The sequence below is a fragment of the Vulpes lagopus genome, chromosome 6 (assembly GCF_018345385.1).
Source record: "Vulpes lagopus strain Blue_001 chromosome 6, ASM1834538v1, whole genome shotgun sequence".
NCBI lineage: Eukaryota > Metazoa > Chordata > Mammalia > Carnivora > Canidae > Vulpes > Vulpes lagopus.
In genome coordinates this window covers 97440268-97458155 of record NC_054829.1, presented here as the reverse complement: position 1 = coordinate 97458155, position 17888 = coordinate 97440268, and the positions used below count along the sequence as shown (strand labels likewise).

The following is a 17888-nucleotide window of genomic DNA, read 5'->3' as shown; positions in this document are numbered from 1 at the left end:
AGCGGTTGAGCATCTGCCTTTGGCTCAGGGCGTGATCCTGGAGTCTGGGAATTGAGTCCCACATCAGGCTCCCTGCATGGAGCCTGCTTCTCCTTCTACTTGTGTCTCTGCCTCTCTGTGTGTGTTTCTCATGAATAAATGAATAAAATCTTAAAAAAAAAAAAAAAAAGATTCTCTCTCTTCTCCTCTGCCCTTCCCCCCACTCCCTATCTAGAAAGAATTGTACACACGCATGCACACATACACAAAATTTATAGTATCTCTTGAATATTGTCTCAAACATTCTAAAAGATTGGCTAGTTGGTAGATGGAATCCAGCAATACACTGAAAGAATAATAGCCATGGCCCAAGAGTGGTTTATTTTAAAATACAAAAAAGTTAAATATAGGAAATTTGTTGATATCATCCACAATTAGCAATGAGTAGAGACTAGTCCCTTTCTGGCTCATAAATTAGTGATAATTTTTATATCTTTTTTGGGAGGAGGCTAGTATTTTTCCATAATCACTATGGAATCCATTCAGTGTTCCCACAGCACTGAAACACTACAGATTGTGGAAAAATAGCTCAGATGTTAAAATTCTGTGTTTGTTTTTGTTTTTTCTCTATCTAGAGTTTGGGGGATGTGTCAAATTGCAGCTGCCTTTTTCTGTTATGGATGACTTCCCTGGTATCAGGACCCTATGCTTATATACATATACAGTCAGTGCAAGACTAGAAATGTAGCATACAAATAAACATACTCCTTTTATACATGGTGCTAAAATTAACTACAAATAGAAATACTGTCTCCATTAATATTTATTTAGTAGCATATACAGGTGCTTTGAGATTTACATGTGCCACCATAAAGAGGAGCTATTGATTCTCTGATACCAAAATATTTTTTAAAAAATAATTTGATACTGTTATGGAGTGAAGCTCATGTTTGTGAAAGAAATAGCTCAGTCTATAATTTCTACCTTTGGAATGTTTAAGGATAAAATGCTCTCTGGGGAGAGGGATTGTATCCTTGTTGCATACTCCTTGCTGACATTGGTTTTGTTGATATGCTTTCCTGAGTTTTAGGCCTGAGAGGAGACTTTGGTTTGCTGAAATAGTCTGCAACGGGAATTTTCATCTTATTTCTTCTGATAAACAATGGAGGCCTGTTCTCAGCCTCTGAAATAGAAAAAACCTAAATAAGACCAAAACTGAGACATCAAATATAGTTTCTGCCATGTTGTAGTAGCAAATGACATACAAAGCAAAACAACTATATGAAGTTTAGGTGAATCAAATATACCCCAAATTCATAAAAGAATCTATTCTTTTTTTTTTTTAAAGAATCTATTCTTATCTTTCTTACCACCTGCTCATTTTTTTCTTTTCTTTTTTTTTCCCACCTGCTCATTTTTAATGAGTTATTTGTTCTATGGCATGCAGGATATGTCGTATTCTTTTAAAATCAAACATTATTTAGGAAGGAATGAATTAGAACTGGTGATCTGTAAAGGTGATAGGCAAGGATGGGACCAGTGAGAAAAAGGAAAAGGATCTATGGTCCTGATAGACAAAAAGAAAATAGACAAGCAGATTAAAACAAGTTAATTGTACTCATAAGAGCTTCCTAAGACCTATTTGGTCAGATCCAAGCAGGAATAAGGATTTGGAGAGGCACCAAATATTACCACTGGAGATGAAGAAGTATGACTGGGGGTTCTTAAACAAAACTTCTTCAGGAGCCAACAGGTAAGACATAAAGTTGAGTAATAGAAACCATCACTGTCATTATTTTGTAGTCCTAGGGTGAGGGGTTTGGTAGAAGTCAGGTACGATAGACTATCCTTGGTGTGTCAGAGTAAGGGAGTATTTTCTAACTTCTAAACTGTACTTCTTACTGCCTGTTAGCACATATAGCCTGTTTTGGGTTTAGTTAATACCAACAAAAACTGCTGGAGTTCAGAGTGGCCTCAAAGAATTCTGATTACCATATTATTCCTGGTATAAGAGACACTTGTAGAAATAAGAGAATAGACTTTTGTTTGAGGCTTATGGACATACTTCATAACTGCTGCTCTATAGTCATTGTTGCTACACTTGTTTTAAAATCACGAGCTGCCAAACCCACAGGGATGTTTCAGTTGATCCATTCTGGACCAAAGTAGGACATTCTATAGTTCTTGATTCTTCTTGGTCTAAACTGTAGGATATGGATGGGCTTCTAGTAGGGACACAAAACTGCTCCTCTTTCTTGTGTTCCACCTTCTCAAAGAGCGTCTGCTTATGGCTGCTGGCCATTTTAATATTTTCTATGGTTGACTTAGTTTCTAGTTAAAATAATTTAGCTTGACAGTTAAGCTATGAAGAACCAAACTCTGAGGTCATTGTCCTTTTATTAGGTCAGTGCAGGGCTTCTCCTGTTGCTGGACTGGCATGACCAGACCTACAATTCCTACTATCCTGCTATCTATCTTACTTCTTAAAGAGTATCTGTCTCTGATGAGGCACTTTGCCTTTCAAAACAAAGTTAAGTTTATGTCAAATTTATCTCAATGGTAAATTCAGCAGATACTGTCCCTTAAGAATAATTAGAAATCATTATTGTATTTTACTGCCTTTAAAACCACAGTCTGTATCCCTAAAAAGTTAAATATTTGTCGGTTTCCCTATACCAACTCAGTAATGATCACAAACTGTACTTAACCTTTTGGTACTTCCTTATTTCCTTCAGATCCTTGACTTGACACTCTAAATAATTGGAGAAAGAGAAAATGAAATTCACAGATACAAACAAGTATTTTCTATAGACTGCACTATCATCAACAAGCTAAGTATATACGTATCCTAAATATTATATCCCAATTCTTTGTTTTTCAATGCAGATAGTATTAAGTGTACTTTCCAATGAAAAATTCTTCTTTGAGTAAATAGCTGAACAGTACCTCATATATTATTCACTAACATAGAAAGACTGACCCTATTTCCCAGTGTCCAATTTTATGGAAACTTTAAGATGGAAACAAATTGCAATCTAAAATCTCTGTCTCACTGATTTTTAAAGTGACTTGGGTTTTGAATAGACATTTTTCTTTCAACTTAAGCTTTACCCAACTTTTAATTTTAAAGCAACAAGATTTTATCTCTTGACTTAAATAACATCACATTTTTCACCATATTATACATATATATACATATATATATTCTTCTGTCACTGAAATTATAAGGTTTAAGAAAAATTTCTACTAAAATAATTTCCAATTCCTGTAATAGTTATTTTTTTCCTCTAGCAGCCTCCAGGAGCATGCTAGTGAAAATTAAGTGAAGCCATTTATTTTAATCTAGCATTGTTCTACTCACAAAAAAAATGATACTTGTGTGATATGCATTTGACAAAATATACAATAATAATACAATTTTGGTTTCCTTTATTGCTTCCATTTTTAGGTCAAATTTTAAAAAACTTCATTTTCTTAGATGTCTGGGTGGCTACAATAGGATTTAGAATGATTCTCATATTATGTTTATGAAAATGAAAGAAAACAAATACACTGGTCATTTACTGAATAAAGAAGAGACTGAAAACATCAGCATGTTTAGTGTTTTGTAAGCTAACAAAAAGAAACTTGAAAGTCTTTCCCTACCATATGCCCTCAAGGTGGCCATTATATCTAATTACCTGGTTGGCTGATGTCCTTCCCTCGATTTGGTCAGCACTTTCAATTTTGCAGGTGAATGTGGGGGAGATTTAACTTTGGGTGGCTTCTTAGTCTCTGCTGCTAGTTCTGCTGAGATGCTTCTTCGTTGAGCCAACAAGTTTATTTCAGCCAGTTCAGCATGAATCAAAGCTGAGATCCACTCTTTTTCTGATTTAAAACAAAGGGGGGTGGGCATGAAGGTTATCATTATCATGTTGGCTAGAAACATGGGATTAGTTCTTTTATCCATCATTTTAGTGTGAAAGGCTGGTAATCTATTTTCTGAGTAGGGGTTTATTTGTGAGTCAAAGTTTCTGCAGAAAAGTTGGTTCACATAACCCTGATTTCTGTTGGCCTGTAACTGTAAAGTGCCCCGTGTTCTTAATTCGTTGAGGGACTTGTCCCTGAATGACAGTGGAAATAATTTTTAAATATTGAGAACAAAACCCAGCCTTTCAGGCTGCTGCCACATAAGAAAAGAAAGTATACCTGAACAAAATAATAAGTACTATATGATCTCATTAAAATACAGACTAATAATAGAAGCATATCTGTAAAGATATATACTGAAGTTGTCACTGAAATGATTTCTGCGATGTTTTGATTATTGATTTTCCTGTATTTTTCTCTGGTTCACCTAGGATTCCCTCCCAACAATAAGCATTTATTATTTGTGTATATTTCTAAAAGCTACATCCTCGGGGATCCCTGGGTGGCTCAGCGGTTTGGCGCCTGACTTTGGCCAGGGGCGCGATTCTGGAGACCCGGAATCGGGTCCCGCGTCAGGCTCCCTGCATGAAGCCTGCTTCTCCCTCTGCCTGTGTCTCTACCTCTCTCTCTCTCTCTCTCTCTCTGTCTATCATGAATAAATAAATAAATAAATCTTTAAAAACACACACACACAACTTTATAAATAAATAAAAATAAAAGCTACATCCTCAAAAAGGAAAAAAAAAAGAACTAAAGGCTCCTTACCTCCAAATACTTCTTTTTAAAAAAAAAAAAAAAAGAATATTTATTTATTTATTCACAATAGACAGAGAGAGAGGCAGAGTCACAGGCAGAGGGAGAAGCAGGCTCCACACAGGGAGCCTGACGCAGGACTGGATCCTGGGACTTCAGGATCACACCCTGGGCCAAAGGCAGGCGCTAAACTGCTGAGCCACCCAGAGATCCCCACCCCCAAATACTTCTTGATTGCTTGCCAAGTAGTCTTGAATTCCTGGGTAAAGTACTATTTCCAAAATGTTCCCTATTTAAAAATGTTAGTCTATCCCTAACACACTGGTATTTCCTAACCTTTACTAGTGCAGATTCTCAAAGACCCAGACCAGCATTATGAGCATCATCTGGGAGCTTGTTAGAACTACAAACCCTCAGAAGCTTTGCTGCAGTCTGATGCCCAGCTGGGTTTCAGCACAGCTACTCTCTGCTGTTTATAGCTGTCCCACCTGAGACTGGCATGTTTTCATGGAACAGAACACAAAGGCCCCAAAGGAGGCTGGGAGATGACTGAAGCTGATGGTCTTGATGGGGCACGGGCAGAGCTATTAGAATCCAAAACTTGGATGGCTGTGCTCTGCTGTCTGTACCAGAGAGAGGAAATGGGCTCTGTGCTCAGGTTCAGAGCAGGCCAGAAGATATGCCACACCTGGGGGTGGTACCTGCAGAAGAAGCACAAACCAGCCCTGGACACAAGTGCTTCCCATCATGTGAAGAAGTTTAATTTGGGGCATACCAAACTTCGGGTCATCGAGTGACTGGGTACACGCAGGCAGTTCTAGAGGACTGCAGAGACCTGGATACTGACACACCAAGGAAGGAATAGTGCAGTAGTATCTTTGCAAATCTAAGGTAGAAAACTTCAGATATTGGCACATTCCTACTTTCCAACAATAACCCAAGCTCAGTGTTTGCAAATGCTTATTTTAATCTCACCTTTTGAGCTTGCATGAAGCAGCCACTGGAGAACTTCTGCCAGGGAATCCGTCCGTAAAATGTTACAGAGCTTTGCCAGAATCTGACAGAGAATATTAGAGTTACATAGTGAGCAAATAAATGGTGCAAGTATTATGAGATTTCCTTTACTTTCTCCACTATCTCACCTTCCCAAATGTCACCCTGTACATGAAGCTCAGTTAAGTTAATTGGGATTTCAGCCTGGGAACAGGATTTCAAATAGTATAGAGTAGAATCTTCAAAACAAAACAAAATGTGGCCAATACAAGTAACAGTTTGGGTTAGGCATTATAGGGCTTTTCTTGTTTTGTCTGCTCTGTACCCACATTTTCCAGAAGAGAGATTAGCTTTTCTTCTTTTGGGGAATGAATCCTTCCCCCTCTGTACCATGGGGTTCTAACTGAGCTTTTCCAGTCACAGAACTGTCCCAGTCTGCACTGCTCCTCTCTATGGTGGATAAATCTAGCTGGAGTCAATTTTAGCTCAGTTCCCTGAACACAGTGGTTGGCCCAATGGGCTAGGAATATAATTCCCTTTTGTCAATCAGAATCCTTCCTTGGCTTTTTTTTTATTTGGAGCTAAGGATGTAAGTGTGGATGATAAAGGAGATAAATATATAAAATAATTGTAAAACAATTGGACCATAATAAATATTAAAGTACAAAACATTAAGCACAAGTAATGATGTTTCCAGTTTCACTGTAAATTGTATCTAATCTTAGAATTTAAACGTTTCTGAAATTCGGCCATATATATGCATCTGCCTACCAAATGTATCCACTCAGATACACTATAGGTACTCTGAACCCAGATTACCTAAAACTAAACCCATCTTTCTCTTCCTAGAGCCTGCTCCAAACTTGGCTCCTCCTCATTCCCCTAACTCGGTGGACAGCATTAGCATACACTGAATAGATGTCCAAGCCAGACCCTGAGATTCATCTTGGACAACTTCCTTGCATCTACAATATGCTGCCAGACAACAAGTTTGGTAAATTCTTTCTTGTATTTCTCAAATATCTTCATTTTTTTTATCCCCACAGCCTTGACCCAGTCTAAATTATCAGCAGTTCTTGCTTGAGCTACTCTGCAAAATCCTTTTCCCTAGTCTGCCTGAAATTTTTTCTGTTTTTTAAAAATTTCTTATTGAAGTGTAGCTGAAATACAAGGTTACATTAGTTTCAGGTGTACGGCACAGTGGTTTGCCAATTCTATACTTTACTCAATGCTCCATGCAGTAAGTCTATTACAATATTATTGACCATATTCCCTATGCTGTACTTTTTATCTCCATGTCTTATTTTTTTATAATGGGGAGTTTGTATTTCTTAATCTCCTTCATCTGTTTTACTCATCTCCTCACCCACCTACCCTCTGGCAGCCATCAGTTCTCTGTATTTAAGAGTCTGTTTGTTTTGTGTTTTATATTCCACATGTAAGTGAAATCATATGGTATTTATCTTTGATTTATTTCACTTAGCATAATACCTTCTAGGTCCACCCATGTTGTCCCAAATGGCACAATCTCATCCTTTTTTATGATAAAGTAATAGCCCAGTGTGTATGTGTGTATGTGTGTGTGCATCATATCTTCTTCATCCATTTATCTATCAATGGACACTTGAGATGCTTCCGTATCTTGGCTATTGTGAATAATGCTGCAATAAACATGGGGGTGCCATATATCTTTTTGAATTACTGTTTTCATTTCCTTTGGATAGTGATAGTGGGATTACTAGATCATATGGTATTTCTAACTTTTAATTTTTTGAGGAAACTCCATACTGGTTTTCACAGTGGCTGTACCAATTTGCATTCCCATCAACAGTGCAGAAAGGCTCCCTGTTTTCCACTTCTCACCAACTTTTTACTGCCTTTTTTTATACTAGCCATTCTGACAGGTATGAGGTGATATCTCATTGTGGTTTTGATTTCCACTTCCCTGATGATGAGTGATGTCGAACATATTTTCATGTGTTGTCATAGATTAATTGGCCACATAAGCATGGGTCTATTTCTGGGCTCTCTATCCTGAACCATTGACCTATGTGTCCCTTTTTGTGCCAGTACCATACTGCTTTATTATAGCTTTGTAGTACATCTTGAAATCTGGGATTGTGATACCTCCAGATTTGTTGTTCTTTCTCAAGATTGCCTTGGTTATGCATTGGGGTATGTCAAAATTTTTTTCTGAATCTATTGAGATGATCATATGGTTTTTATCCTTTCTCTTGTTTTGTTTTATTTTGTTTTGTTTTTTAGAGAGGTGGGGGGAGAGTGAGAGAGAGAGAGAAAGAGAGACAAGGAGAAAGAGAATCTCAAGCAGACTCCACGCCCAGCATGGAGGCCAAAGCAGGGCTCAGTCTCATGACCCTGAGATCATGACCTGAGCCAAAATTAAGAGTACGCTCAACCAACTGAGCCACTCAGGCACCCCATCCTTCCTCTTGTTAATGTGATATATCACATTGTTTGATTTGCAAATATTGAACTACATTTGCATCCCTAGAATAAATCCCACTTGATCATAGTGAATGGTCCTTTTAATGTATTGCTGAATTTGGTTCGCTAATATTTTGTTAAGGAATTTTACATTTTTGCTCATTAAGGATATTGGCCTATACTGTTCTTTTTTTGTAGTGCCCTTGTCTGGTTTTGGAATCAGGGTAATACTGGCCTTGTAAAATTAATTTGGAAGGCTTTTTTCCTGTTTTATTTTTCAGAATAGTTTAAGAAGAATAGGTATTAACTCTTTTTTAAATATTTGGTCAAGTTCACTTGTGAAGCCATCTGGTCTTGGGCTTTTGTTTATGGGGAATTTTTTTATTACTGATTTAATTTTGTTACTAGTAACTAGTCTATTCAAACTTTCTATTTATTCCTGGCTCAGTTTTGAAAGATTGTATGTTTCTAGGAACTTATCCATTTCTTCCATGCTATTCAATTTGTTGCCATATAAATTTTCATATAATTCTTTGTATTTCTGTGGTGTTGGTTGTTATTTGTCCTCTTCGATTTCCGATTTTATTTATTTGAATCCCGTCTCTGTTTTCTTGATGAATCTGGCTAAAGGTTTATCTACTGAAATATTTCCTTAAAATAATATTAGTTCAATGAATATTTGTGTTTGTCGTTGATCTAGAAGCTAGAGATACGGAATTGAAATTAAAGGACAGAAAAATCTACTGCCTTATATTGAGCTTTGTTATATTATTGAGATTTCTGTCCTCAATAATGCCATATCCTAGAAGACAGTAAATTGAATTTTCTCCTAATTTCACAATAAATCAATAGCCATAGCAAAAATAGAAGAAGAGTCTTATGGTATTCCCTAGGCCCCCTCTGACTCTAGTGGTTTTCTCATCAATATGGTGATTATACCTTGCTCCTAGCTTCTTCTAATTTACAGATCACAGTGGTCAACTCTAAGAGAATATAATTATTCCTTTAGTGAGAGGAAGTACAATATGCCCTTTAAGGAACTCTTCTACTCTCTTTCCATTGAGTTTTTTTCTGGAAGGTACTTAGTATATTGGCAAGTGAATTTGATCTATTAAAACTTGATTTTAGGATTTGAGATTATGGATCTAGTGTAGCCCCTACGGTAGGTAGAGCACCCTATTCTCTCTCTAGGGTTTCAGTAGAATTCCTGGTGAATTCAGCAAGGCCTCTCCAGTCTGGCACATCAGAACACCAGCATCTCTAAGCAATGTGCTACCTCCCATTAGTTCTCTTCTGCCAGGTGTCAGAATCTCATCCTGTGCGTGTGCAACTGATGTTGAACTAAAGACTCACAGAACCCTCTCCAGATGGCTGGGCCTCATTCTCTCTGCAGATTCCTCTCTTTCAGTATCTTATTTGTAAATCCCAGCCACTTCAGAATCCCCAACTCTAGACTCCGTTTTTTCTACCGAGTGAAGCTGTGCATCTCTATTTGGGCTCCACTTCTCTGACCCATGATTAGTACTGTGCCCCAGGCTGAAGTCTAGGTTGAATGTGGAAATCATCCCAATTTGTTTGCCTTCTCTTAACTGTCATAAATCTTTATTGTCTGTTGCCTAATGCCTTAAAACAGTCTTTTCATGTGTTTTCCCCAGTTACATAGCTGCTTATGGCAGGAAGCTAAGTCTTGGACCTAATTTAACATGTGGAAGCAGAGTACCTTCCCTGCAATTTTGCCTCCACCTTCCAAATTAATTCTGCATATTGTATCTAGAGTGATTTTTCCAGAGTACAAATCTATATAATTCTTATACTTACAAAATAATTTCAGTATAACTTGGTGTTTAAAATTCTTTAGTTGCTTCCCACAGCACTTCAGATGAACCTGAACACTTCAGTATGGCTTATAAAGTCCTTTATTTCTGGTTTCTGTGTAAGTCTCCAGCCTCATCCCTTGCAGCCTTCTCCCTGCACTCTCTGCATCAGTCGTATTGTTTTTAGTTCCTTGAATAAACAGTGCTCTCACCTCTTAGCCTTTACATATGAAGGTCTCTTGTCTGGGAATGATCTCTTCCATGCTTCTCTTCACCTTTTAATTTTATCTTAAACCTTCTTTGCCCTTGAAGACTCTCAGCTTACATGTTCTTGCGATGCCTGTACAATCCCTCTCATAAACTATGTGAATGAAGTAATGAACTGTATTCCCAAACTCTAGAATGTTGTCATTGATATTAGATATTTACAAAATAAAGTGTTTGGCAGACTTCTCATGTCAAGAGTAAAGAGACTATTATTTCTATAAATTCAAGATTTGGGGGAGGAAGTCGAAAGACAAGATACTAAGAGACACAGAATTCTGTTTTTCTTTTCCTCTAAAGTAATACTTGTGAAGCTGTATACTCTTTTATACACACCCCTGCACAAATATTTTTTTACTTCATAGCTATTCAGGGTTACCCGCCTGGATAGCAGGAAACTGGAAGATATTTCAGATTTTTTTTTGTAGAAGGCATGGAAGGTTGGAATACCACTAAAATGAGATCTATTTTTAGGACTCATTTATATAAGCCAGAAATTTTTGGTATGACCTATTTTCTCACTTTACCCTCTCTGTTTTCATTTATTTCACAAATAGCCACCAACTATTTGATAAAATGCCATGCTATGTGTGTCAGTTAATAGTTTTCAAGCGAAGTGATGAGTGCTGACTAATGAGTTGTAAACAAGATAAATAGGATCTTTTCCTTCAAAGAGTTTACATTTTGGGGGGATCGCTGGGTGGTTCAGCAGTTTAGCATCTGCCTTTGGCCCAGGGCGTGATCCTGGAGTCCCAGGATCAAGCCCTGCATTGGGCTCTCTGCATGGAGCCTGCTTCTCCCTCTGCCTGTGTCTCTGCCTCTCTCTTTCTCTCTCTCTGTCTCTGTCTCTGTCTCTCTCTCTCTCCTCTGTGTCTCTCATGAATAAATAAATAAAATCTTTAAAAAAACAACAACAAAGAGTTTACTTTTTTGTGAATTCTGTATTAATGTCCAGTTAAGTCAATTATCTGTGAGGTAGAAGATGCTTTTGAGAGGAGGGCCATTCAATAGATGCCCAAAGGTCCAGTTCTATAGGATTATGTTGCTTGTCTATTATTGATGTGCTTAAGGAAGTAAGACAGCCTTACTAAAACTGCACTTTGTGGTTTGGTTGAGTTGAGGGCCTATATAGTTAGCTGATTTTCTACAGTTCCACTTTAATCTTGGTAAAACTTTTTAATTTTTGTATTCAACATTCAGTAAATACTTATTTAATAATTACTAGATGCCTAGCATTTGTCTAGGCATGGGAGGGAAAGCAGTAACCAAGACAGAAGAGTGTGAGATCCTATAAGACTTAAATTTTAGTTTGAGTGGGGTGAAAGAGGCAGAGACTATTGAAACAAATAAACATGAACATATGAGATAGGGATGTGAAGCTGTATACTTTAGATTGGGTGCTCAGGGAAAGTATATCTGAGTGACATTTAAATTGAGACCTTAATGGGAAGAAGGTGACCACTGAGAGAATCAAAGAGATTTCTTAGTTGGAAAGTTTCTAAAGGTGGGTAATGAGCAAATTATAGAGAACCGGTGGTGCCGGAGTATATTAGGTAAGATGGACAGTGATTCTGAAGACTCTTGTACTATAGGTAGTCTTTTGCCAGAATCGTAAGGAAATCATGTATAACCACAACACTTGTCTGCAGATATTGTCCTTTCTTCTCCTTTCATTTCCTTCCCAATTTTAATTATCAGCATAATTATACCCACTGCCACTGTACCTTTTTTTTTTTAAGGTTTTATCTATTCATGAGAGACATAGAGAGAGAGGCAGAGACATAGCAGAAGGAGAAGCAGGCTCCCTGTGGAGAACCTGATGCAGGACTTGATCCCAGGACCCCGGATCACACCCTGAGCTGAAGGCAGATGCTCAATCACTGAGCTACCCAGTTGCCCCTATTTACTTTTAAAATAGTTCCTTATCAGGACTATTCAGTAACAATCCTTATAATATGCTCTGCTGCTTGTAATTGCTACTACAGATAATTTAAAACTGCTATCAAAGTCATCATTACAATATTTTCATCCTTAATTCATTGCAGTGGGTCTTACAGTGAGGCAATGTGGAGGTTACCAAAAGGATCTAAAGAAGGAAAACAAAGGGAGATAACAAACATTGGATGATTGATTTATTCTTCATTATATGTCATTCTCAGATATAACTGTGGCTGGAGAGGACCTTCCAGTAGCCTGATATGACATATTACTATAAATATAACTAAGTTTATAATCCCAGACAGAGTAGGTTTGAAGAAATGGTATTCCACAGATAAGAGGGAAAGATGAATCTCTGCCTTAATACATGTGAAGGAAATGCATAGGTAGCAGCATGAAGTAGTGCCTCTCAAGCATTAGGAAGATGATAAAGAAAAAGATGGGGGGAAAAGGGCTGAGTTTGTTCGGCAAATGTCACGTTCTTCACTATGTCTAAACCAAAGGTTGTGTTTCCACAGCAGGGACAGGGTTCCAAGGAGAAGACTGGAAATAATAGAAGTAGGCCTTGGATTTCAGGGTAAGTGGTTTTAAATCAATTCACTTGTTAAAGCGGCACCAATAAAGAGTTTTAATGATGTTAGTAATGTGATTTTTGTACGTTCAGTTGTTCCCAAATTATGGATTTAGTAAACCTGCCTCTTACTTTGATTTCCTGATCCAGATAGTTTGGTATGCAAACAGTGTTGTCTTTGACGTCAGTCTTGGTACTTGTCACCTCTGAAGAACAAGAGCCAGCAGTAGAGCATGCCTTGGGAGGTGATGGTGGCTTTCTTATCTTAATTTCTTCCTAAATCAAAGGTATAATATAATCAATATGCATTTGCATCCACTTATAACTTCTTTGAAAATTGAATATAAGATGAAGAGAAATATTGTAGCTAAATAAGAGATACACATAAAAGTGAAGATAGGTTAGTTTTAAAGTTCCCTTAAAATCTAATTATCAAATATTTGTGTTTGGAGACAGAACACATAGTGAGATATTATTTACTTTTTTGTGAAGCCATTTTAAACCCTTGGTTAAACACGAAGATAATAATCTTTTAATATTTATTGTGTAACCTTTACTTATCTTGCTGCTCCAGATAACAACCAACTTATAACACATGAGATTTTCTGTTAAGTTAGGAAGATTTATGACAGGAAGAAGACAGTCAAAAGTTATTTTATGCAATGTCTGTGAAGACACTACATGGTGTGAAATGCTGCTTCCTTGCTCTGCTGAATGGCAGCTAAGAGCTGGGGAATTAGAAAGGTCACTAAATTACTTGCCTTGATTAACTAGAAGAGGAAAGAGAAAGGCTATTTTCTTGTTCCAAGAGGTGAATATACTCTTTGTAATTTAAAATTTAAAAAGGTTATAAGAGCTTTCAGTTCAAGAAGAGTTATAGAAGCCTTAGATCTATGTGCTTATTTCAAGAAAGTCTTTTAACCTTCAGAAGTGAGTGATATTTAAGACACACGGAAGCCTGAATATGTCAACTGAATTTGTCAACAAATGGGGACTGTGATGATTGGAGTTATTGCAACAATATGGAACTACTGACATTTAGTGAAAAGAAAGCTATATTATATATAGATGCATTCTTCTGTTAAAGTTTATTATATAATGAGACGTCTTGTTTTAGGGAATAGCAATATATATTTTTTGGTTCAACCTTTCCACTGGACACAACTAAAAAGGCAGATTAAAATAAAAAAAAATTAAAACTGTCAAGGAGTGACTAAAGTAGGAATAAATAGGGCAAAGTAAAAGAGAAGTGAGAAGCCTCACTTGTAGGGAATACAGTAGCCATTTTTGCCTAAAGTCATTGTAAGATTCTGTGCCACTGGAGTGCCACTTTTCTTGTGGCAGTTTAAAAGGTCCTGAAAGATAGGACTCAAAGCACAGGACCCAAATAAGGGCCGACAAAGGGCTACTCTCTGAATACGAAGGTGACCTAGAAGTGCAATGATCCTTGAAGAAATGTACCTTGAGATCAAGGTTTGAACTTGGTTTAAGTCAGTCTAAGCTGGTAGGGTCTCTGGGTTCCTACAGAAGCAAGCACAAAGTTCTCTTTGGAAAAAAGTACTTTTATCATGAGTTTCAGATTTCTACAAATAACTTTTCATACACAATGTCCAGCAACTAAGTCATGAGGCAAAAAGAAATTATAGTGCAAATTAGAAAAAAATTTTAACTTAATGCTGATAATAAAGGTTATGAAAGCACCTAAGGCAACCCTCAAAGAGAAATTTATAGCTAAATATAAATATTAGAAATATAAAAGGAGTCAAGTAAAGAGTAATAAAGTCTGTGCATGAAAAGAGGTAAAAGACAACATAGAGAATAGAAAACCCCACAGAATTTAGTTTTTTGATATACTAATCGATAACCTTCTGTGGAAACTGATTAAGAAAGACAAAGACATAAATTAACAAAACTGATGGGTAAAAAGGTGCATCTTACAGATACTGCATATATTTTAAAAATAATATGATGTTATTATATATAACATTATCAATACATTTGAATGTTTAGATGAAATGAATAAATTCATACTGAAAATAATTTCAAGAAGAATTAGAAAACCTGAAGAGTTCTATAATGAAACAGATTTCAAATCAAAGAACGCTATCAGGATTGAAGAGAATAATGTTATAATGATAAAAGAGTAATTTCATCAAAAGGATATAACAAATCTAAATAGTTATACTCCTAATAAGAGAGCTTCAAAATATATGACTAAAAATTGACAAAAGTACCATGTACTAACCAACTGTGCTACTGGAGTCCTTGAAAAACTGATATAAATTAAAAGAGAAATATAGAAAACTACAATAGTCAGGGATTTTAACACCTAATAACGGATAGAATAAGTAGAGAGCAAAATCAATAAGGCTACAGAAGACCTGAATGACAGTAGCAACCAATTTAAATGGTATTTATATTATATTCTACCCAACAATAGCAGAGTGAGCATTCTTTTTGTGAGCACAAAGATTTATCAAGGTTGACCATATTCTGGGCCATATAACAAGTTTCAATAAATTTACAAAGTTTCAAAGTATACAAAGTATCTTCTCTGACCACAATGGAATTAAATTGGAAATCAACCTCATAAAGTATCTTTAAAGTCTCCAAATATTTGAGAATTAAATTACATAATTTTAAGTATCCCATGGAGAAGAAATTAAAGAGTAAATTAGGAAGTATTTTGAACAGAATGAAAATGAAAACTCATCATTATAAAATTTGGGGCATGCAGCCAAAGTAGTATTTATAAAAATATTATAATAATATATGCTCATATTAGAAAAGAAAAATGTCTCAAATCAATGACCTAAGCTTTCATCTTATATAAAAACATGAGCCAAAATCAATAAAGTAGAAAGAGAAAATCAGAAAAATAGTTATCACCAATGAAATGAAAAGCTTATTCTTTAAGAAGATCCATAAAATTAACAAACCTCTAGCTAGATTCATCAGGGGGGAAAAAAGAAGATACAAATTCCCATTGTCAGGAATGAGAAGCAGAGCATCTCTATAGACCATATAATCATATAATAGAAGTGATGAGAGCACCTAAGCAGGAATGTCTGCTTTCATTACTTCTATTAACCATTGTACTTGAGGGTTAGCCTTTATAATAAGGCACAGTAGATGTGTGGATTTGAAACTATGATAGAAAAATTTTAAATTGGGGCTTCATGAAAGTTATAAATTTTGGTTCCTCAAAAGTCATTGTTATAAAAACAAAAGGTAAGCCCCAGACTGGAAGAAAATATTTGCAAAATGTACACGTGACAAAATAATTTTTATCTAGATTACATATTTGTCAAAATTCATCAAACTGCATAATCTCAATATGTGCCTTCTATATCATGTTAATTTTACCTGAATTAAACTGTAATGTTCACAATAGTCAAAATATGGAAAGAGCTCAGATGTCCATTGACGAATGAATGGATAAAGATGTAGTATGGGCACACAAACATACACAGAATAGTACTCAGCTATCAAAAAGAATGAAATCTTGCCATTTGCAATAATGTGGGTGGAAGTAGAGGGTAATAAGCTAAGCAAAATAAGTCAGAGAAAGAGAAATATCATATGATTTCACTCATATGTGGAATTTAAGAAACAAAACAGTTGAACATAGGGGAAGGGAAGGAAAAATCAAATAAGATGAAAGAGAGGGAGGCAAACCATAAGAGACTCTTGGCTCTAGGAAACAAGCTGAGGGTTGTTGGAGGGAAAGTGGGTGGGGGATCAGGTAACTGGGTGATGGGCCTAAAAGAGGGCACTTGATATAATGAGCACTGGGCGTGACATGCAACTGATGAATCACTGAAATCTACCCCTGGAATTAATATGTTATATATTAACTATCTAAATTGAATATAAATTTAAAATTTCATTTAAAAGCTGTAAAAAATATTGTGAAGTGTGCCTTTTCAGAAAGGTATGTGAAGAAAAGGAGAAGAAACAACAGAAGTTGAACTAAATAGGTAACTGTAAATAGTTGTTTCTTTACCTTTTTAATTGCTAAGGGATTCTCACTGGAAGTTTTGAAGCACTCCTTGATTTTTCTACAGGGCTCTGAAATGATATTGCAGAAAAATATATTTAGATCAAACTGAAAAAATCTCTACCACATGACACATATGTCAGTTGCTAAAATAAATGAAAGTATATCTGTATTTCAAATAAAGTCAACTCAGGGATCTGTTTACAAATATTGGAAATTTTGCAGGTAGATTTATACTACAATAACATAATAAAAATATATTTACATTTATAAAACGAATTCAATGCCCAGGAAGATGATATAAAGAAAGACTGGAAGAGCTTTCTTGATCTGAATAAACTAATTTTTTAAAGTACATTTTTCAGTATAAGACATATTTTTCTCTGTTTCTTGTCCATATAACTGTCACTTTCCCTAATTAAAGAGATTATATGTGTGCTGTTTTCCCTGTGGCCAGAAAGAGATGCATGTTGAGTTATAATTACATTTTTAATTTTATTTCTTATTTCATCAGTCTCTCAACTCTACATATTTCATAAACTCATCTAACAAAATCACCCTAAAACAATTTAAATATTTGCTTAATTCCCCTTTGCATTAATTTAAAGATATATTCTCTGTAAGTGGTGCAATCTTTTTTTACTGAAGCCACAGTTAACACAATTTCTTAAAAGATAAAAATAGGGGATCCCTGGGTGGCGCAGCGGTTTGGCGCCTGCCTTTGGCCCAGGGCGCGATCCTGGAGACCCGGGATCGAATCCCACGTCGGGCTCCCGGTGCATGGAGCCTGCTTCTCCCTCTGCCTGTGTCTCTGCCTCTCTCTCTCTCTCTCTCTCTCTCTCTCTGTATGACTATCATAAATAAATAATAAAATAAAAAAATTTTTAAAAAAAGATAAAAAGAGTTTGTGCATTTCCCAATAGTAACTGAATTCATTAGTTCTAGCTGAAAAAAGAAAAATATTGTAGAGTTATCTCTCTCCAGAAGAGAGCAGGAAGGAAGCAGGGAAAACAAAATTATGGATGGTGAGTCTATTAAGCTAGTGTTCAGTTGTGGGAAACAGAAGCCACTCGATTTTAAGCAAAACTGTAAATGAGACAGGGAAGTGGGTGTTTGCAGTATCACTCCAAGGGCCGGAGCAGTGAGCTCTGGTGCTGACCCTCACAAATCACTTCAAGAACAGCACCTTGCACCCCACCTATCCAGGGGAGCACAGACTTTA

The 17888-nt window shown here is 36.2% G+C and overlaps 1 protein-coding gene across 3 annotated transcripts in view; it reads right to left on the bottom strand.

The window, feature by feature from the left end:
• Positions 1-835: 835 nt before the first annotated feature.
• Positions 836-17888, bottom strand: part of C6H4orf17 (chromosome 6 C4orf17 homolog) — an 89577-nt gene continuing 72524 nt past the window's right edge. For all 3 annotated transcript variants that reach the window (XM_041759801.1, XM_041759800.1, XM_041759799.1), the window contains exons 5-10: positions 16673-16737; positions 12799-12942; positions 5617-5698; positions 3660-3846; positions 2688-2731; positions 836-1162 (exon numbers count right to left, since the gene is read on the bottom strand). In XM_041759801.1, coding sequence (XP_041615735.1) covers positions 975-1162; positions 2688-2731; positions 3660-3846; positions 5617-5698; positions 12799-12942; positions 16673-16737 — 710 coding nt within the window. In that variant the 3' untranslated portion in view covers positions 836-974. The remainder of the gene's footprint in view (positions 1163-2687; positions 2732-3659; positions 3847-5616; positions 5699-12798; positions 12943-16672; positions 16738-17888) is intronic.